The sequence below is a fragment of the Trachemys scripta genome, chromosome 6, assembly GCF_013100865.1.
Source record: "Trachemys scripta elegans isolate TJP31775 chromosome 6, CAS_Tse_1.0, whole genome shotgun sequence".
NCBI lineage: Eukaryota > Metazoa > Chordata > Testudines > Emydidae > Trachemys > Trachemys scripta.
This window is the reverse complement of record NC_048303.1, coordinates 53,891,960-53,915,138: the sequence shown is the minus strand read 5'-3', so window position 1 is coordinate 53,915,138 and position 23,179 is coordinate 53,891,960. Positions and strand designations below refer to the sequence as shown.

Sequence of the window (23,179 nt, the reverse complement as noted above, 5' to 3'; positions counted from 1 at the left end):
CCTTCCAAAAACACCTCTCCCCCTAAAAAAATAATCAAAATTCCAATCGTTTCTTCAGGCCTGTCTCCTGCTTATGAAATTGTACTCAGCAATTGGGGAGAAGAAAAAACATCATGTCTCTTAATGACCAAATGCAAGAATAGAAAATTTCTTACTGAGAATTTCCTTTCTGCAATTTGCATCTCCCACAATTCTTGACGTCTAGGCTGCTCTGCTCACTCTTGCAGCTCATGAAGGTAGAGCAAAATTTTGGTGCCACTGCTCTGGCCAAACTCCATCTGCTCCCACTTGTGGCCAAATAAATTATTCCAAAGCTGTAAAAATGTGTATAACAATATTAACAAATACTTCAAAGGTAACTGACCAACTATGCACAGGGGATTGCAACTGGAAAAATACAGTCGCATGATACAGATCCCACTCAGCATCTGACCTTTTCGCTCTTGAGCCATTTAGGATGGATAGAATTGTGGGAGACGCTACTAGTGGAAAGGAAATTATCAATATGAAATTTTCCATTCTTCACCCTAGTGTCTCCCACAGTTCTTGACATCTGGGAAGTAGTGAGTAGTGAACAGATGTAGAAAGGGTTATAGAGAAGGTCAAAAGAAAAGGAAAAGCAGTATCCCTTCTTGCTTACATTTTCTCAGGGGGCAAAAATCATTTCTGGACTACCACCTGCACCACCTTTCTGCCAAAGGACACCTCTAAGAGGATAGGAAGTCCAACTTGTCTTAATAAAGGTAGTAGCAGTTGATCAGGAGGCCACCTTACAAATTTCCGCTGTGGATGCAATAGTTCTTTCTGCCCACCAGGTCACCAGGGATTGTGTGGAGTGCGCCCTGACCCCCTTGCAGAACCAGAATCTCTAATGCCTTCTACACTTCCATGCTGCATAGTTTAATCCACCTAATAATGGAGGACTTGGAAGCTCTGCGTCATTGGTATTTTCAGTGGAAAGATTCGCAAAGAGCATCTGATCTCCTCATGGGCTTTGTACGTTTGAGGCAAATTTTCAGGTTCCTTCTAGCATCTAAAGTACGCCACCTCTCCTTGCTGGGATGCTGTGGCCTTGGCCAAATGAAGGGAGATCCACCTTTTGGAAAACATGGAAGGAGGAGTTTACTTTCAGGATAAATGATTCCAGAATTCTGAGCACGTCAAAATCTGCCACCAGATTTTATTTTCTGGACCACCTTCTCTAACAATAGAAAGGGTGAGAATGCAATGAGAAGGCCCTCTGGCCATCTCTGCAATAGGGCATCTGTCCCAATGAAACTGGGGGTCACTTCCGTGGTGAAGTACTTTGGTCTCTTCGCATTCATGTGGTTTGCAAATAGATCAGTTGAGGGCAGTTTTAATGACTGGACAATTAACTTGAAGACTTCCTGATTTACGCACCACTCGAAGTTGTTCGCCTTCCACCTGCTGAGCCAGTCCACCTTTTAGTTCAGGTTTCACTTTATGAGAACTGTCGTGAGGGAGAAAAAGTTCTGCCCACTTCATGATTTCCATTGCTTCGGCGTGTAGTTCTGGACTTCTTGTTCTCCCTTAGTTGTTCCTATATGTGACTATGGTTGTGTTGTCTGACTGAATGTGGCTCCCCTCTAGGCTGGAGTGGGACCTTAGTCACTCCAGTTTGACATCTCCTAGTTCTGGGAGGTTTCTGCTGTGGGTCCTTTCCTCCAGGTTGCTTTGGGCTGTTTGAGACCCAAGTGTGCTTCTCAGCCCTCCAGACTGGCATCGGTTGTAAGAATCAGGGGATCTTGTGGATACCGCCCTGGACTGACCACCATTTTAAGGAGTTGATAACCTGATGCCCCAGAACCTTCACTTGACCCTTCATGTGTTCCAGGGAGTGGTCCCATACCTTTAAGATAACGCCTTGAAGGTGCTTCATGTATCGTTGTGCCCATGGAGCGATCTCTATGCATGATACTGGGAGGCCTAGCAGTTCAAGGCCTAGTGCCATAGTGCCATGGAACCTTTCTAGAGAAGGCTATAGCCTCACTATCAAAGTGTCTATGTCCATTCCCAAATGAGTTATTTTGGTGGATGGAATCAAGGAGCTTTTCTAAATGTTGATAATAAAGCCATGTGCCTGCAGGAGATTCAATGTCAGGGATGTAGCTCTGTGTGCTGTTGTTGGGGATAGCGCTCTGATTGAGACATCGACTAGGAAGAGATACAGGTGGATAACCTGTTATCTGAGTCTGACTCTGATTACCACCATTATCTTTGTAAAGCCCCACGGAGCCAAGGACAAGCGGAATGGGAGTGCCCAGTACTGATAACGCTTCCTGCCATAAGCAAACCTTAGGTATCTACTGATGCACAGTCTGATCGGGATGTGGAGGTATGCATCCATCAAATACACTGATGTCAGAAAATCCCCCGGGACAGAGATGACACCATAGAGGTTAAGGTCTCAATCTGGAACTTCATTTTGTTCATCCACTTGTTGGGCCTTTTGAGATGTTGAATAGCACAGGTTCCCCCTGCATGCTTCTGAACAATGAAGATGCAGTAGAACCCCGAGAAACTTTTTTCTGAAGGGACATTTGCTATTACTTCAGTATCCAGGAGAGGAGATATCTTGTTCTGGATTAGGCCATGCTTATTGGAGTCATTCAATATGTGGGATTGGATGAAGAACAGATGAGGTGGAGCCCATAACTTGAAGGAGTATCCTGTGCTGACTATCTCACTGACCACTGGTCCATGGTCAATGCAACCCATTCCTCTAGGAATTAGGAAATCCTTCCCCCTAATTTCAGCTCAGGGCAGAGGCAGAGACTTATGTGGTCTGTGTCATAAACAGGCTAACAGGGTTCCCGCTGGAGCCATGATTCCAGAGCTTTGTTTTGGAGAGCTTGCTGTCCCTTTGCTGGTATTTCTGTGAGGATGAAGGCTGAAAGGAGTGCCTTTGTCTGAAGGCCAGTCTGAATTCTGTCTTAGAGGCATGATGTGGCTTTGCTAAGTCTTTCCCCAGTCCTGATCGGAGTCAGAGCCTGACAATTCACCATCCTCGGTGGAGGAGTCATCACAGGATTCATACCTCCTACATCCTTTAGGCTTTTTCTTCCCCTTTTTTGTTTTTTTCACTTTTTTGCTCACTTAGAAACCATATGAGATCCAGTGTGGCTTTGGTAAGGCCTTTTGCAGCTAGCTTTCCTATAGGCCTGGAGACCTCTTCTGAGATCTCTTTCTGAGTCCTCACCTACTGAGGCCCATTCCTGCACGGAGAGGGGAAGGGAAACATTTCCACATCTCTCTGGCCAAATTGGGAAGGGGGTGGGGCTGTCCCCTGGTTCTTTCTCCAGGACACTCGAGACCTATTTTAAGACTTGTGACCTCTACAAGTCTCCCCTCTCTGTTCTCCAAGGGCCTCTTAGGACTTACCCCTGAATCAGCTGACCGTGTCCTCCTCATCCTTGGAGCCTCTCCCACTTCCTCACAGAGATTCCAGGTCAGTATCTTCCATTTTGGAGTTGCGGCTGCTCTGGTGGGTAGGAGACCCCACATGCCAGTCCAACTCACAGCCCCAAGACCTAATAGAGTTAGGAATGGAAGACTGAGTGCAGGCTTGGCACAACTCACCATCTGCTGAGCTCGGGAAGGCAGTTTCACAGATGGAGCTCCATTTGGATTTCTTTCACTGCTTTCTAGACAGCTCTCCCATACAAAAAAGATGTGGAGGAGCCAGCAGGGAGACACTGCAGAGGAGACTTCACCTGGATTCCAACAGCTGACTAAAAACTGGCCCAGGGGGAGGAGTAAGGGAGGGAGAACACTGCTCAAATCTGCCCCAGAATTAGTCAAAAAATACCCTTTTAGGCAGATGAAAGAAAGGAGCACTGAAACTAACATCTGCATGCTGCTGTGGAGGCAGAGAATCTGACCACAAGCACAAGCAGAGGGGGCATGAATAGAGCAGTGGCACCAAAACACTGATTCACCTCTGTGAGCTGCAAGGGTGAGCAGAGCAGCCCCGGTGGCAAGAATTGTGGGAGATGCTGGGCTGCAGAAATGACATTTTGTACAAAGCTACGTTCAGGAAAATCTGCACATTGATAGTTGACTCTAAGTGACTATGTGGTTGATGATACATAACGTTCTTCCTGTTTATACTTAAAACTGCACCATGTTGCTCACACTTACGTTCTTTTCTTCAAACCCAAATACTCCAACAGGAGAATCATTTGGTGGAATAGTGACAGTCAACATAGTGTCATCCCCAAGTCTGGCACCACCTGTCACCCTGATTAAAGTGATGTTGAACAGCTCTAAAAATTCTACTGCAGTATCATCTATGATTGTGATCTCTATCACCCCTGCAGCCTGCAAAAAAACAAGAACCAATAAAACATTACAGGACACAACAGTGAATTCAGTCTTTTGTATTTTATGAATGAAACTCAGAAAATTTAAGTCTTAGATTTTGTAAGTTTCAAAAGATTGCTAAATTGTTTTAGTTTGGCTCCCAAACTTGCTTACTTATTTATATATTTGGCTTTTTAAAACAAAACCATACCAGAATGTTGGAAATATTTTTAAAACTCATTTATGCAAACTTTCTGGATTCCTATTAAAATTGTGAGGAATTTAACCTACTGAAATCCCAATATACTGTGAATTAAATAATCACATTTCCATATGGAAATTTTGGACTTACTATTATTACAAGTAAAGATCACTATTACTGAAAGTCATTAGACAAAGAAAATAAACACTTTTCCGTTTCTTCACACTGTATATTTGACAGCACTGTTTTGTTGATGGTCATTCACACTTTCTGCCTCATATACTGCTCTTGAGGAAACTCAGGTGCACACACTTTCCTAGTCCCTGCAAGAGGGTGTTGACTATTAACAGCAGCAGCAGCAGAGCTGAAAGTGAAACTGAGAAGGTGGCAGGGAAGCATTTTCACAGCAGAGAGATGAAGGGGTAAGACTAAACATGTGTGGAATTATTGCATTCTTGGACCCATCCAAGGGGCACTTTTCAACAACAGGAAGGAAGCAGAAAAAACAATTATGAAAATTTGGATGGATTCTTTTAACTATTCCAAGGGTGATCAGAAAACTGATTTTTGAAATTACTAAATTATGTAAACAATTTAATTTGACGGACCCTTTTTCACAGACTTTCACATTAATACAAAAAACCACAATGGTGTACATTGCCAACTCCTTCTCTAATTTGTTATCCTTGGCCCTCATGCTGCAAATATGAAAAGGTATTTTCAGAAAATGTGTTCGGATTGAATGGCTCCTGCTTACCTCTTCTGCCGTACGCTTCTTTAGTATGTAGTAATACACAGAATGTATTATATTTGGCTCTAAACATGATTTTGTTCACAAAGAATACCTTTGTTTGCCAAGGTCCATTTTCCAACACATGAAATCAGCTGCCCCTAAAAGTGCACACTTTGTGTCTCCAAGTGTGATGTGAAATCTAACAATGCAGCTTAAGAAACATACAAATTCATTGTGTAAGTCCACACAAAACATGGGCTAATTAAAAGTTTCCCACTTATCAGGCAAAAATAAGGGTAAGTTTTTTGGTTGTTGTTTTTTTTACTGGTGGAGGTGTAAAGATATAGGCCCCAATGTGGCAAACACTTATGAACATGTTTCCCTTTAAGTACTTGAGTAGTGCCGTTAAAGTCAATGGAACTGACTATGCATGTGCTTCAAGTTAAGTACCTGTGTACATGTTCACAGGATTTGGACCATAAATAGTAAACATAAATGTCCTCTGAGACTTTATACTCATATCCTTTAAAGAAAACAAATGCAAAAGACCTGAGACTTCTTAACTCAGACATGTTTATATTTTCAGAAACAGCATACTTGTCCATCTGCAAATGTAAGGTTTCCAAATGATGGCATAAAGTCTTCCATGCTAGCACTGGCAGGCATAGCTTCCCAGTATAGTTTTACTGACCCAAACCTCCCAGCCTTTCGAACAACTGGCAGCTTCAGTATATTCTGTGGTGGAGGCACCTCATAACCAGCAACTGCTCCACTAAAATCCTGAAAATTCAGAAAACATGTTGAGTGCCAAGGCAAATGTATTTCTCCTCTCATTCCGTGCAAAAAGGCTGATACCAAAATGTTCAAAAGTAGCCAAAGGTAAGGGGCTATGCATTAAAGTAATGAGTTAGTCCCTTTATATATAAATCTATAAAACAAGTAATATTTTATTATTATTATTATTACTATTAAAGAAAGATCAAATGGTTAATCTGACGTAGTTAGGGTAAAAATAACCCACTAGTGTTTTAACAATTCCAATGCTCTCATGAACTAAGTATCATTAGCAGCAAGAAAACTTTTGTATAGAAATTGCTTGTCCAGTATATGATCAGTGTGACTGATGTTTAGTGCTAGAAATCTTTTTAAGATCATTTTTAAATGCAGCCTAAAAATATAGAACCTACTGCTAGAATACAATAGTAAATGTTTAAAATTCAGTCTTACCTTTGTAACATTGAAACTAAATATTCCTCTGGGGTCATCATTCTCTTCAATTATTACCTCAGCTATTTCTAACCCAAGTCTCTTCACACTTGGCTGCCCTCCAGCAAGAGAGGAATCCAACAGATGCACATCAGTAATATTGATTACAAATCCTTCCTGTAATTCTGGAACGTTATCCTGTGAAAATGTTTTTAAAATGTCACCCCATTGTAAGTTCATGTTATAAGATGGATATTACGAAAGGAGGAAACTGACTGGCTGCTGACTGAGCAGAATCAGGTAACACCAGGGCAGTTGAGATTAAATAACTAATTCCCTGCCTCATGTCACATCACCTATGAAAAGTGGGGAAAGGATTTCTGAAAACACTGCTGACTAGGAGGACCTGAAGGACTTTGAACATCCTATAAAAACACATTTTTTTTGGTCATGATAAAGTCTAGTGGCCCCAATAAGTTGGTGTTTCTTGAATCTGAACAATAAATCTGTTAAAGGCATGTAAAGTGAAATAAATTATTTTACAGTTTGAAGTTGTGCCAAATTTACAACCCAACATGTTCCCGAGAGGGTTTAAAATTCAAAAACAAGTTTCCATAAAACTAAATTACTTATTTCACAGTAAACAAAGCAATTTGGATTGCTCACAAACTAGTTACCAGTGTCCAGATTCTACTGAAACAGATTTAATGAGCTAACTTTCCTCCTACAATACTTATAGAATGTTACACTTTTCCTTTTGCCCTGGACAGAACCTACAGTATAATAATCTTTCTTAAAATATAACAAAAATGTCTCTTCTTTTCAATTACTTACAGGCAAAATGGTGACTATAACGTAAGTCGTGATTGTGTTCTCTGCCATAATTATTGTTTCTTTTTCTATCACATAATCCTGATTCTCTGTGGCTTGGTTGAAGGGCTGAAGGGCAAAATTAGGTTTGGTGCTCAACTGTACTGCAATATCTCCAACAAATCCTTGTTCTCGAAGAATTTGTAAAGTAACAATAGTAGGATTCTCTGTAAGATGAATTGGGAAAGAAATCTATATTAGCTCTGGTAAAAACCCATCAACATATGATTGCTCTAACTCTTTCTCTGCTTGTTTTCCACTTCATCTCACTGTGCTAAAATTATCCGATTAATCACTCACTGAAATCAATGGAAGGTTAGAGCATGAATTCATCTTCAACATCATAACCAGTGCACTCTATACCTAAAAATTTAGTAACTTAAGCTGCTTGAAAGCGCATGAGGGACATTTGAATCTCTGCACAGAATGCAGGGGCGGGTAGCAATTTGAGAGGAAAAATTTTTGAGAAACGTAAGAATTGAATTTTGTTATACAAAACCTTTACTTTAATATACATTTTCATTCAGTTCCCCCCTCCCTCCATCCCCCTGTTTCGAGTGCCCTTCATGCATTTTAAATCATTCTGAAGTCACTATTGATATTGATATAGGAAACGACCTCTGTGGCAGTGACTCTGGTGGCAAGAGTCAGATTGCCCTTCATTCGTGCGTGTCTATATCTCAAATTCCCCAGAAAAGGAAATGCACTCATACCAGTGATGACTCAGATCCCCTTTGGGAAACCAGATTTTCCCCAGAGTCCAAGAAATTGCAGAACACCTATCATGTGGCTTCAAGTCCCGTATCTAGGGCAGGAGGGGTGGGTAAAAGTAACAAACCAGGAAGGCTAAGGGTAAGACAAAAGGAGGGGAAAAGGCAACTAGTGTATGTTTTTGCTTGTAAATGTTGAACTACAATGCAGTGTCCATTTCCATTACTTTTCATCTGGAAAAGCCCTACATGCGACATGCTCTGAAATACTAAAAAAAAAAAAAAATTACAGATTAAACTCCAATAAATTATCAGCTGCCAAACAAAAATCATTGCAATGCAGTAGCATGGGGAATATGTTTTATACATATGTATAGAACACATAAGTTACTACAAAATTCAACTTGATTACATCTGCTGGGCACACTACTCCTTTGACTGAGAACCTGTGGCAGGGAAGGAGGACAGGCCAGGGTCCTAAAAGCATATTTCATGCACAGAAAAGAGCACACAACAGACTATTTTCTTCTGCCTTTGTAGAACTTCCAGGATGGATGTTGTGGGTGAATCCTGCTAGCCCTGCTGGTAGAGACAGGAGTCGGGGGAAAAAAACATGTCTTATGGGGAGATGGAAGCAGGGGGAACTCTCCTTTTAGAGGAAAAGACTGCAGGTGGGTGGCTGTTATTAGAGCTGGATGGAGAACTGGGTGGGGTTTTTTTCAAAATGAATTTTTTCTTCAGATTTCTATTTTATGGAGAATTTCAAATGTATTTTTGTTTCAATTTGGAACAAAAACAACTTTAGAAATCTTGAAATCCTCCACAAAAATTTAAATCTGGAAAAAGTCATTTTGAAAAATCAAAATGTTTAGTCTTGATGTTTTCTAAACAAAATTCCACCTCGAGGACAGATGGGGAGCCAGAAGCCTGGGAGCCCTGGGAGCCCCAGCCAACTGAGGAGATGGGATCCTGGGACTCCCAGGGCTACCTGACCCCTGGGTCAGCCCAACTCTCAATTGGCTACCAAGAAGCAAGGTGGGCAAACTGGGGTCTGGATTCTGCCAGAGCTTCATTTCAATTTCAACATATCAGCAAGTTCCAGTGAAATAATATTTTGCCAGAATTTTTCAGACCAGCTGCAGCTGTTAGTGCATAGAAGGAAGATTGGGAGGCTGGGCAAAGGGTTTCTGAAACCGTAGGAGATGAGGGGTGATGGGATGCCAATGTCAAAGAAGCAGGTGGAAGGAGAAAAGTCTGAGGCAGGAGAAGGATAGATTGGGAGCCTGATGGCATGGAAAGGAGAGGGGAAAACTAGTGGTGGAGCTAAGCTGTTGGGGGAAAGGATGTGAGCTCTACAGGAACAATAACTGCTGATGGACAATCTGGAGTAGGGAAAAGTCTTCAAGTAAAGACCACTGTGGCTCTGCATGCAGTCCAGACAGCCCTATAAGTCCAGCAAAGTTCCAGAATCTAGTATGACTGCACCAACATCACAGCAGAGGTTTCACTCCTTTACCTCCTACCTACATCCTGTTTGTCCCCACCGCAAGTCACAAAGAATGTGAATGGACAGTTAAATTCACTGCTTGGGAGCAGCAGCAGCCTTCCATGCCATCTCCCCTCCAAAGATTTTCTGATGTCTGGCAGCTACTGGCATAGCAGTGGGTGCCAGCAGGATCAGGCCATTTGCCTTTAATTAGTTAATACTTTATAGTTAACAAATTTGCGGCATACAGTTCATAATATTGAAAGGTGATGATGACATTGCAGAGCAGAAAGAGGAAATGTATAACCAGTGAAGGCATCATTGATATCAGAACTTCTAAAGATGACAACTTTTGTATGCCATTATATTCGCTCCTTAGCAGGAACATAAGACTGACTTACCTTCAGGCTCCGCTACTTTAGCGAAGAAAGACTCCGTATGCCAGCCAACTACACCATAGGGAGAATCATTAGGCAAAATGGTAAGCACAGCTCGTGCTCTCTTAGGGTCTATGATGGCTCCTCTCATGGGATCCTTAATGCCCACAGTAGTGACATGAGTGAGTGTGATAGCAACAGTTTCAGAAAGCTCTGCAATGTTGTCTGCAAGAACTGTCAGGCTGATTGTGGACAGGGCCTGACCTTCTGAAAATGTTATCTAAACAGTAAAAAAAAAAAAAAAAATTGGTCAAACATTTTGCCATACTATTATTGTAAGCGCCTTCACCAAGATTTGCTTTTGTAAAAATCTATCAGCGAAAAAAGTGTGAACAGAGCATTAACAAAATATGTAAATGATACTGAACTGAGAGGTGGTGTGACACCATTGAAGACAGAAAAATAATTGAAAGAGATCCAGAGAAGTTAGCAACACTGACAGCAAACAGCAAAAAGAGAGTCACTTTGGAAAAATGCAAGCTGTTTAGTTGGGGAAAACAATCAGAAACACAGGGAGGGAGGAATAATTCTTAACTAACACTGGCCTGAGTTTTGGAGATGCTGAGTACCCACAACTCTCAATGACTACAGCACATCTGAAAATCAAGCCATTTTTATTTGGATCTCTTAAAAACAGATTTAAGTGTCTAAAACACCCATTTTGAAAATCTGGACCTAGGGGCACAGTATCAATACTAGTGCTGGTTGAATAATATTTAATTGACAACTTAGTTGACTGTCATGATTTTTTCAAATAAACTATTTGCTAAACATGATATTTATTATTCACCCATCTATAATCCATTTTGACAATTATATTATTGTTTTAAGTTGTCACTATAATATTTTTAAATATATGTATAAATAAATGCATTGATCACATTTAAAATAACCATGTAGCCTTCCTTAACATTCTGGGAGACTTCAGAAAAAACAGCTTCCACAAACAGCAGCATAGAGACTGAGGGAACTGAAACAGAGATTGTCTGCATCACTGTGCTCAAGACACAAAAACAGACAAAGGGGGTTGGGCCAGAGCCTGATGGGCCCACCCAGGTGACCAACTGCAGACCCCAGAGAGCTTGCACATGACTGGGACTGCTAGGAGATTGAGCTGAGCCTGGGTGGTGAAAATCATTAAGGACTCGGAGACAGAGCTGATGCAGGGAGTCAGGTTCCAGTAGCAGGAGATGATGAAGTTTCTGAACTGCTCTGTGCAGCAGAGAACCAGAATCTGTCTTGACCTGAAAGGGCAGCCTGCCTGCTGAGACCTGTAGGCTTCCCCCTGCATTGGGATCCAAGGGACAGGACTTGAGTGACCAGGAGCACTCCACTCCCCAAGAGAGGCTGAGCTCCAAGACTCCGCCTTGCAAGAAAGCACTGACTGGCAGCTGCACTCAGTAGACCTCCCCAGCACTAGAGCCAGAGAATCGCCAGGACTTCTCAGTGAAGGACACCACACTCTTTTTCAAGGTCCAGCTCCACCAGCTAGCTAAAGCCTGCGGGGAGACCTCAGGGAGCATTCTCTTTACTTTCACTTTGTTGTGGGCTTTTGAGGGAGGGAGTGTTTATTTTGGCAGAGTGGTTGCTCACTCATTTATTTGATATACTGGTACTTGACTCTCTGCCTGCCCCCTTTGACCCAATTCCCTTTTTTTTTTCTCTGACTTTATTTCTTTCCAGGAATAATTGTTGTATATCTTCATAATCTGTTGGCCCTTGATTCCTTGTATCTGTAATTTGTAATGTCCTAGACATCACAGGATTTATCTATTAGTTTATGCAACCAAGCACTAGGTGGAGCTGGGCCCAAGGAACCCAGGGACCCCAGGTCCCATTGGTCTTAAGGTGGGTCACTATGTACTGAGGAGAGAGAAAAAATGGTTACTTGCCTTTCTGTAACTGTTGTTCTTTGAGATGTGTTGCTCATATCTATTCCAGTTAGGTGTGTGCGTGCGCCGCATGCACGATGTCAGAAACTTTTACCCTAGCAGCTACCCATCGGGCCGTCTGGGGAGCCCCCTGGAGTGGCACCGAAATGGTGATCTATATAAACCTCTGCCGGCCCGACCCCCCTTCAGTTCCTTCTTGCTGGCTACTCCGACAGAGGCGAAGGTGGGGGGGAATGGAATAAATATGAGCAACACATCTCGAAGAACAACAGTTACAGAAAGGCAAGTAACCGTTTTTTCTTCTTCGAGTGATTGCTCAATTCCAGTTAGGTGACTCCCAAGCCTTACCTCGGAGGTGGGGTCGGAGTCAAGGAACCGCAGATTGAAGGATCGCTCTGCCAAAGACTGCATCATCCCGTGAGTGCTGGACAATGGCATAGTGGGACGTGAAGGTATGAACCGAGGCCCACGTGGCAGTCCTGCAGATTTCCTGGAGAGGAATGTGTGCCAGAAAGGCAGCTGATGACACTTGAGCTCTCGTGGAGTGAGCTGTAACAGCAGGTGGAGGGACATTTGCCAGGTTATAGCAGGCACGAATGCACCCACTGATCCATGAAGATATTCGTTGAGAGGAAACCGGGGCGCCTTTCATCCACTCCGCAATGGCGACAAACAACTGGGTTGTTTTACGAAAGGGCTTTGTCCAGTCTATATAGAAGGTGAGTGCCCTTCTAACGTCGAGAGAATGGATGCGTTGTTCACGTAGGTCAGCATGTGGTTTTGGGTAGAAAACCGGTAAGAAGATATCCTGACTCATGTGGAAGCGGGATACTACCTTTGGTAGAAAGGCCGGGTGAGGTCTTAGGTGCACTTTATCTTTAGGAAAGATGGTGTAGGGTGGCTCACAGGTGAGAGCGCGTAATTCGAAGACGCATCGTGCGGAAGTGATGGCCACTAGGAAGGTGACCTTCCAGGAGAGATAGAGAAGAGAACAGGTGGCCAGCGGCTCAAAAGGAGGACCCATAAGGCAGGAGAGGACCAGGTTGAGGTCCCATGCAGGCACGGGTGGCTTCGTTGGAGGATGGATTTTCTCCAAGCCTTTGAGAAAACGCTGCATGACCAGATGTACAAACACAGAATGCCCCGTTGCGCCTGAGTGGAAAGCAGAAATGGCCGCAAGGTGGACCTTCAGGGATACAAAGACTAGGTGCTGGTTCTTTAGGGACATCAGATAGTCCAAAACGTATGAAATGGAAGCCTGGGGTGGGCGTACCTGCCGCTAAGCGCACCAGCTAGAAAATCTCTTCCACTTCGCCTCGTAGGTAAGTCTAGTTGATGGCTTGTGACTTTCCAAAAGGACCCGCCTTACCGAGTCCGAACAGGCGCGTTCAGCCTGGTTCAACCACGGCTCCTCCAGGCCATGAGATGGAGCAACTGGAGGTCCGGGTGAAGGAGACGACCGTGGTTCTGGGATATGAAGTCGGGGTCGAGAGGAAGACATAAGGGAGCCTGAATTGACAGGTCGAGCAGAGTTGGGTACCAACACTGATGTGGCTAGGCAGGGTATATCAGTATTACATCTGCCTTGTCCTGATGGATCTTGAGGAGCACCTTGTGACCAGCGGGAACGGTGGGAAGGCATACAGCAACTGGCCTGACCAGGTGATCTGAAAGGCATCCGCTAACGAGCCCGGGCTGTGACTCCAGAAGGAGCAGAAGGCTGGGCACTTTCTGTTGGTCCATGAAGTGAACAAGTTGATTCGGGGAAACCCCTACGTGCGGAAAACAGAATGAATGATATCCAGGCGTATGGACCATTCATGAGTCAGAAAACGCCTGCTCAAAGTATCCGCCAGGACCTTCTGGACACCCAGCAGGTACGAGGCCTGAAGGTTGATGGAGTGGACTAAGCAGAAGTCCCACAGAGCGAGGGCTTCTTGGCAGAGTGGTGATGACCAGGCTCCGCCTTGCTTGTTCAGGTAGAACATGACTGTGGTGGCTTAGACTGTCCTTGGCCTTGTCCAGAGGGAGGACAAGACGGCCTACGTCGGGAGTATCTGTTTCTCTGATGAGAAAAATCCTGTCTCGGTCTAGGCAGGAAGGAGCACTGCTGAGCGGTCTGGGGCTTAAGCGGCTTTAGTTGATTAGAAAAGATTTGCTAGAACGCTAGGGATAAGTGGAACACTTGAAAAGACAAGAGACCACTGTTCTAACAACCTTCACAGGCGTTAAGAAGGAACTGAAGGGGAGTCGGGCCAGCAGGGGCTTATATAGATCGTCATTTCGGTACCACTCCAGGGGGCTCCCCAGCCGGCCCGACTGGTAGCTGCCAGGGTAAAAGTTTCCGACATCCGTGCATGCGCAGCGCGCACACCTAACTGGAATTGATATGAGCAATCACTCGAAGAAGAAATAAGGATTCTACCATACTTGGGCACTCCAAGAAGGGACAACAGTTAAGACTTGGTATATTTTATAAAGTATTTTTCAATCAATGCTTCACTAATTTCAGCAAAATTTTTACATACCATTCCTGATGCTGGAAATATATCATTAATGCTCCCATTGGCTATCCACTGTACTATAACTCGGCCATACGTTCCTATTAAACGTTCAATATTCAAAGTGATTAAATTGTCTTGTTCCATTTCTTCAACTTGCTTAGATAAAGAATTCTGGAAAGGTAAAGATATAGTACAACAATACAAATTAATTATTTGAATGGCTAGAAAACACATGAAAAGATCCTATACAAAATACTCAAAATGATCTTGAGGCATTAGGAACAAAATTTTAAAACTTGTATCACCAATGCATATTTGCACACTTCTGTGGAAGTGACTTAATTTTCAGAGGTGGAAAGCCCGTAAAGCTCCCATGGACATATTTAAATAAATAAACAAACAAACAAACTAGACAGGTTTTTCTGGGGTGCCTAAATATGTATTTAAGCTTCATGCGAGGTACCCAAGTTTGAATTGTTTTGCTACATGATTTCATCCCCGGAGTAGTTTTAAAATGGAAGAGAAACATGGGGAACTTCCAGGGCAGATTCAATTTACGTTAGAATTTTTTTTTCAAATTGCAGCATTTGATTTAGCGAGGACTTTGTATGTATACAATTTTCCAGCCAGGGCTTACTGTGTTCTTGCCAGTTGATTCTGTGGTACCTGAGGGTGCATTCTGGGTATATCTGCACCACAGCACTCTCACCAGATTTCCCATGGCTCCTATTTCCCTTTGCATGATAACTTTGCACAGCTTTGTACCTGCCTGTCTTAGGTCAACCTGTCCCTTTAAGATGGGTTCTTAGTTCAGGTCTCTCTTGATAGTGATTTCTACCCAGAACAGAAGCATTACGGGGGTGGTCATTCTAAGGAATATGAATTTGATGTGGGCTCTATTAGCATTCCCAGGTCTATCCCACGAAGTGCCCATTAACTGCCATAGGTGCTCCTTTTCCATCTGCTGCTCTGCTTATTCCCCAGTCCTTTCCATTGCTGGTCCTGCTCCCTTCAGTCTCTTTCACACTGATGAAAAGTAGATTGCTTATATCTCTGCCCTCTTTCATAGATTTATAGATTTTAAAGGAGGGACCATTATGATAATCTAGCACGAGCTACCGCATAACACAGCCCATTGAATTTCACCCACTAATTCCAAGTCCACAACTTCTGTTTGAACTAAAGTATATTTTTTAGAAAAACACTTCTAGTATGCTTTCCCAGAATGCTTTGTCCTAGTTCTACAGTTTCCAGGCTATCAGAGAACTGCCACCCTCCCGAATATCTTTGTTCTCGGTGGTAGACAGGAGCATTCTGTAAGTGGCAAAATGATTCCTCTAACCAACAAACACATGAGGCCTATCACCTGCTCAAAGCTGAAGTCCAAAGGAGGCTATGTGACATCAAAAACAAGTGGTGGCAAGGGAAGGCCTCTGAAATCCAGGATTTGGTAGACCAGGATGACTTGAGAAGCTTCTTTCAAGCAACAAAAGCTATATACAGGGCCGGCTTTAGGAAGTGCAGGGCCCGATTCGAACAGGTTCAACGGGGCCCCGACAGGGATGACTAAAAAAAAAAAAAACACGTAAAAAAACACATGGGGCATGTACTCACCAGGCCATGCTCCTAGTCTTTGGCAGTGGGTCCTTCACTCACTCTGGGTCTTCGGCAGCGCTGAAGGACCCGCTGCCAAAGTGCTGCCAAAGACCCGGAGCGAGTGAAGGACCCACCGCCAAAGACCCGGAGCGCTGCCAGGTGAGTAAAAATTGAAAAGGCGCCTCTAGCCAGGGAAGGGATTCTCTGCCACTTGCCCCCCACTCTGGGTGGCCCTGCCACTGGGCGTGGGGCCCAATTCGGGGAATTGGTGGAATTGGCCTAAAGCCGGCCCTGGCTATATATATGGGCCAAGCTTCAAAGGCCCAACCCCCTTACACTCCCAGCTGTCTCCGCCCTCCTCAAAGATAATGCAGACATTAAACAACGCTGGAAGAAGCACTTTAAGAGTCTTCTAAACCGTGACTCCATGGTCTCTGAAGACACCATCGAGCTCATTCCACAAAACTCAGCAATGGAACACCTTGCTGATCCCCCATCTTCTGAGGAAGTCCAGCATGCCATCACTGAGACAAATAATCACAATGCACCAGGCCCAGATGGCATCCCTGCTGAGGTTTTTAAAGCTGGTGGAATAATCCTTTGCTAACTCCTGGACCTGCGAAGAAATTCAACCTGACTTTAAGAAAACCAACATTGTTACAATATTCAAGAAAGAGGACAAATCTCTGTGCAGGAACTATAAAGGTATTGCCCTCCTCTCCATCGCAGGGAAGACCCTTGCCTGGATCCTATTAAACCACCTCCTTCCCCTTGCCGAGGAACTTTTCCCCAAATCACATTGTGGCTTCAGGCCGTCCCAAGGCACAACTGACATGATGTTTGTAGCCCGACAGATCCAGGAGAAATGCAGAGAGCAACACTACGAATTGTTCATGGCATTCATTAGCCTAACCAAGGCCTCTGACTCTATCAATTGTGGTGCCCTATGGAAGGTGCTGTGTAGGTTTGGCTGTCCACAGAAATTCATTTTCATCATCAGACTACTCTATGATGGGATGAGTGCCACCTTTCTGTGCAACGGCTCAGAGACTGAAGCATTCATCATTCTTACTGGTGTCAAACAGGGTTGTGTCATTGGTCCAACACTCTTCTCCATTTACCTTGCCGTGATCCTGATCCTCACCCAGGACTGCTACCTTAGAATCATAGAATATCAGGGTTGGAAGGGACCTCAGGAGGTCATCTAGTCCAACCCCCTGCTCAAAGCAGGACCAATCCCCAACTAAATCATCCCAGCCAGGCTTTGTCAAGCCTGACCTTAAAAACCTCTAAGAAAGGAGATTCCACCACCTCCCTAGGTAACCCATTCCAGTGCTTCACCACCCTCCAAGTGAAAAAGTTTTTTCTAATATCCAACCTAAACCTCCCCCACTGCAACTTGAGACCATTACTCCTTGCTCTGTCATCTGTTACCACTGAGAACAGTCTAGATCCCCATAAGTCATGTGCGCCAGCCCCCTAATGATTTTTGTTGTCCTCTGCTGGACTCTTTCCAATTTTTCCACATCCTTCTTGTAGTGTGAGGCCCAAAACTGGACAAAGAACTCCAGATGAGGCCTCACCAATGCTGAATAGAGGGGAATGATCATGTCCCTCGATCTGCTGGCAATGCTCCTACTTATACAGCCCAAAATGCCATTAGCCTTCTTGGCAACAAAGGCACACTGTTGACTCATATCCAGCTTCTCATCCACTGTAACCCCTAGGTCCTTTTCTGCAGAACTGCTGCCTAGCCACTCGGTCCCTAGTCTGTAGCAGTGCATGGGATTCTTCCGTCCTAAGAGCAGGACTCTGCACTTGTCCTTGTTGAACCTCATCAGATTTCTTTTGGCCCAATTTTCTAATTTGTCTAGGTCCCTCTGTATCCTATCCCTACCCTGTATCCTATCTACCACTCCTCCCAGTTTAGTGTCGTCTGCAAACTTTCTGAGGGTGCAATCCACGCCATCCTCCAGATCATTAATGAAGATATTGAACAAAACCGGCCCCAGGACCAACCCTTGGGGCACTCCGCTTGATACCGGTTGCCAACTAGACACGGAGCCATTGATCACTACCCGTCTAGCCCAATGATCTAGCCAGCTTTCTATCCACCTTATAGTCCATTCATCCAGCCCATACTTCTTTAACTTGCTGGCAAGAATACTGTGGAAGACCGTATCAAAAGCTTTGCTAAAGTCAAGGAATAACACATCCACTGCTTTCCCCTCATCCACAGACTCAATTATCGCATCATAGAAGGCAATTAGGTTAGTCAGGCATGACTTGACCTTGGTGAATCCATGGTGACTGTTCCTGATCACTTTCCTCTCCTCTAAGTGCTTCAGAATTGATTCCTTGAGGACCTGCTCCATGATTTTTCCAGGCACTAAGGTGAGGCTGACTGGCCTGTAGTTCCCTGGATCCTCCTCCTTCTCTTTTTTAAAGATGGGCATTAGCCTTTTTCCAGTCATCCGGGACCTCCCCTGATCGCCATGAGTTTTCAAAGATAATGGCCAATGGCTCTGCAATCACATCCGCCAACTCCTTTAGCACCCTCGGATACAGTGCATCCAGCCCCATGGACTTGTGTTCATACAGCTTTTCTAAGTAGTCCTAAACCACTTCTTACTCCAAAGAGGTCTGGTCACCTCCTCCCCATACTGTGCTGCCCAGTGCAGTAGTCTGGGAGTTGACCTTGTTCGTGAAGACAGAGGCAAAAAAAGCATTAAGTACCTTAGCTTTTTCCACATCCTTTGTCACTAGGTTGCCTCTCTCATTCAGTCAGGGGCCCACACTTTCCTTGACCTTCTTCTTGTTGCTAACATACCTGTATAAACCTTTCTTGTTACTCTTAACATCCCTTGTTAGCTACAACTCCAAGTGTGATTTGGCCTTCTTGATTTCACTCCTGCATGCCTGAGCAATATTTTTATACTCCTCCCTGGTCATTTGTCCAATCTTCCACCTCTTGTAAGCTTCTTTTTTGTGTTTAAGATCAGCAAACATTTCACTGTTAAGCCAAGCTGGTCGCCTGCCATATTTATTCTTTCTACACATCGGGATGGTTTGTTCCTGCAATCTCAATAAGGATTCTTTAAAATACAGCCAGCTCTCCGGGACTCCTTTCCCCCCTCCCCCAGGGGAGAATAAACATCAGTTCCCTGAGGGAGTCAAAGTCTGCTTTTCTGAAGTCCAGGGTCCGTATTTTGCTGCTCTCCTTTCTTCCTTGTGTCAGGATCCTGAACTCGACCATCTCATGGTCACTGCCTCCCAGGTTCCCATCCACTTTTGCTTCCCCCACTAATTCTTCCCTGTTTGTGAGCAGCAGGTCAAGAAGAGCTCTGCCCCTAGTTGGTTCCTCCAGAACATGCACCAGGAAATTGTCCCCTACACTTTCCAAAAACTTCCTGGATTGTCTGTGCACTGCTGTATTGCTCTTCCAGCAGATATCGGGGTGACTGAAGTCCCCCATGAGAACCAGCGCCTGCGATCTAGTAACTTCTGCTAATTGCCGGAAGAAAGCCTCGTCCACCTCGATCCCTCTGATCTGGTGGTCTATAGCAGACTTCCACCATAACATCATCCTTGTTGCTCACACTTCTAAACTTAATCCAGAGACTCTCAGGTTTTTCTGCAGTTTCATACTGGAGCTCTGAGCAGTCATACTGCTCTCTTACATACAGTGCAACTCCTCCACCTTTTCGCCCTGCCTGTCCTTCCTGAACAGTTTATATCCATCCATGACAGTACTCCAGTCATGTGAGTTATCCCACCAAGTCTCTGTTATTCCAATCACATCATAATTCCTTGACTGTACCAGGACTTCCAGTTCTCCCTGCTTGTTTCCCAGGCTTCTTGCATTTGTGTATAGGCAATTAAGTAAACTCACTGATCATCCTGCTCTCTCAGTATGAGGCAGGAGTCCTCCCCTCTTGCACTCTCCTGCTCGTGTTTCCTCCTGGTATCCCACTTACCTCAGGGCTTCGGTCTCCTTCCCCTGGTGAATCTAGTTTAAAGCCCCCCTCACTAGGTTAGCCAGCCTGTTTGTGAAGATACTCTTCCCTCTCTTCGTTACGTGGACCCCATCTCTGCCTAGCAATCCTTCTTCTTGGAACACCATCCCATGGTCAAAGAATCCAAAGCCTTCTCTCCGACACCACCTGTGTAGCCATTCGTTGACTTCCACGATTCAACAGTCTCTACCCAGACTTTTTCCTTCCATGGGGAGGATGGACGAGAATACCACTTGCGCCTCAAACTCCTTTATCCTTCTTCCCAGAGCCACGTAGTCTGCAGTGATCAACTCAAGGTCATTCTTGGCAGTATCATTGGTGCCCACGTGGAGAAGCAGGAAGGGGTAGCGATCTGAGGGCTTGATGAGTCTCGGCAGTCTCTCCGTCACATCGTGAATCCTAGCTTCTGGCAAGCAGCACACTTTTCAGTTTTCCCGGTCAGGACAGGACGGGAATATCTTACAGAATCAGGATTGAGTGGTCCAATTTCTCAATCTCTGATGTCTATAAACAAAATCTAAGATCATGTTAATTGCAACACTGACCTTCAGTATGCAGATGATTGGATCATCCTTGCACACATTGAGGCCGACCTGCAAAGTGCCCTAAAACTTTTTGCAGATGCCTCTCACAGCCTGAGTCTCTCTCTCTCAACATCCAGGAAGCCAAACTACTCTTTGTACTCCACAAATCACCATCAGCAGAGAACCCCTGGAAAATGTGGACCATTTTCCGTACCTTGGCAGCCACCTCTCCCAAACAGCCAGCATTGACTCAGAAATCGATTACAGGACCCACTGTGCCAGCACATCCTTTGGAAGACTACTCAAACGAGTCTTCAATGATAGGGATCTGCAAACAGGCATCAAGATCTTGGTTTACAAGGCAGTTTTCATCCCCACCCTTCTCTATGGGTGTGAGACCTGGGTAACCTACAGACAACATCTCAAGCGGCTGGAGTGGTTCCAGCAGCACTGCCTCAGGAGGATTCTCAGGATCAGCTGAGAAGACTGATGCACTAACATCAGCGTTCTTTCTGCAGCCAATATCAGCAGTGTAAAAGCACAAGTCATGAAACATCAACTCTGTTGGGCTGGTCACTGTGTACGTAGGCCCGACACGCACCTCCCAAAGCAAGTACTCTTCTCTCAGTTAAGTCAGGGAAGAAGGGCTCGTGGAGGGCAGCAGAAACATTTCAAGGACATGCTGAAAGTACATCTTAAACTTAAACATCAACCCAAAAACTGGGAGGACTTGGCGCAGAACAGAACACAGTGGCGCCACACTATGCACCAAGCCACAGCCCACTTTGCGGAGAACAGACATTCTCATGAGACAGAAAAGCGACAAAGGAGGAAAGAAAGGGCACAACAACTGTGTCTCTTCCAAGATTACACCTGTCACTTCTGTGGGAAAAATCTGCAGAGCATGAATTGGGTTCCTCAGCCACCTAAAAACCCACCAATGAACCCCCTTGAGAGACATCATCCTCGCATCAATGGATAGCGGAAGAGATAGGAAGAGAGCAGAATTGAACCTGGAAATGATCTCAGCTTACTCCATGATATAGCCTAACAAGCTTGTTGTGATGCGGTAAAAGGTCCAACAGATTTCTGTAAATTCTCACCTCTCCAGCCATTCGAACACTGGACTCTGGAACAGATTTTTTTTTTTTTAAGGTTAATGGATTTTATATTACTCAGACCAACACTTATTAAGAAATTAAAATCTCACACAAGGTACAGATACTGGGACTGTTTTTTACTACCTTGCACCCTGCTTAGCCACTTACATCTATGCTGAGTGGGTATAAAGCAACACTAAATTAGAATGAAAAAAGGCAATGGAGAATCAGGCCCATCACCTTTTCTGTTTTCAGTTTTTACATGTTAGCGTCCTTCGTTCTGGACAAAGTATATCTATATTCTCGTGACTTAATTTAGTATTGTTACCTGAGCAAATGCAATGACTCCATGAGCATTGTCATTAGATGGAATAATTATGTTAACATAACCACTAGCACCAATCTCTGCACCTCCTTTGGGATTTTTCAGCCACACTGTGAAGAACTCTTCTTCCTCTGGGATTATGTCATCAAGGATATTGACTGCCAGCACAACTTCCATGTCTCCAGGCTCAAATATCAATTCACCTGAACTAGCATAAAAACACACACAAAATAATTATAATTATTAATAATAATTATAAATATAATAGTAGTTTGTTGTGGCAAAATGGGGAATAATCATGGATTTTCCATGAAAGAAATACAGATGTCATAATTTCAGTTTAAAAAAAGGTAAAGACATGGCCCACAATATTTGTGGTAACGTTTAATTATTTTTTACAATAAATCATGAGCTATAACTTAAAATCTATTATTTGAAAGTTTAAAATCATATTCCATCCTGTATCACACTAGACATATATACAGTAAATTTGTAAAAATTAATTTAAGAATCTTCCTTAGTTGAGGGATAGATTTGTCAGGGAAACAAACACTAAGACATTTTATTAAAAAAAAACTGTCACATTTTCTATCATGACAAACATCTAGCTTTATTTATAATGTATGAAAGAGAAATAAAGAGATGGATAAACCGATATGGGTGCATATAAATTAAAACATCAATCAAGAGACCAAAATTGGAACCCTGATCTTAAAAATGAAGGGAAAAACTAACCCAGGGGATAGAGAAAACAGCAAAAATTTGTAATACACAAAACATCCATAAATGTTATACAGTAAAAATTAATAAATTTAAACATTTGAGTTAAAAATTATAAAAAGTAAGTAGTACAACACGAATGTCATATGAAAATAGAAATATTAAGGTTGAAAATTAATAAATATGGAAGATTGGCCTTTGAAAGCTTTGGATTTTAAAACATCAAGGTGTTTGTTTGTTTGTTTGTTTTTTTGAAGAGTTTGAATTAATGTTTTTATTCATCAAAGGGTAATTTTACTTGAAAGGGTTTTTTATAGAAAGGAAATAACCATTAATCATATTACCTCACCCACCTTGTCTTTCTCAATGAATCAATTAAATTAAATTAATTAAACAAGACCAAAAATACATGATGAATGGGATCTTCATTCAACCACAATAAATGCTTTTTTTATATATAAACGCAAGAGTAAGGAACATAATTGCAAGCACTATGTGGGCATGATCAACAGCCCACTAAAAGACACTCATTGAC

General features: G+C 43.6%; 1 protein-coding gene across 1 annotated transcript in view; it reads right to left on the bottom strand.

The window, feature by feature from the left end:
- The window catches only part of ADGRV1 (adhesion G protein-coupled receptor V1), a 438,752-nt gene that overhangs the window by 278,113 nt on the left and 137,460 nt on the right, over positions 1–23,179 (bottom strand). Inside the window, exons 53-59 of the mRNA XM_034773174.1 lie at positions 21,928–22,132; positions 14,388–14,534; positions 9,932–10,187; positions 7,299–7,501; positions 6,486–6,662; positions 5,856–6,038; positions 4,162–4,341 (exon numbers count right to left, since the gene is read on the bottom strand). Coding sequence (XP_034629065.1) covers positions 4,162–4,341; positions 5,856–6,038; positions 6,486–6,662; positions 7,299–7,501; positions 9,932–10,187; positions 14,388–14,534; positions 21,928–22,132 — 1,351 coding nt within the window. The remainder of the gene's footprint in view (positions 1–4,161; positions 4,342–5,855; positions 6,039–6,485; positions 6,663–7,298; positions 7,502–9,931; positions 10,188–14,387; positions 14,535–21,927; positions 22,133–23,179) is intronic.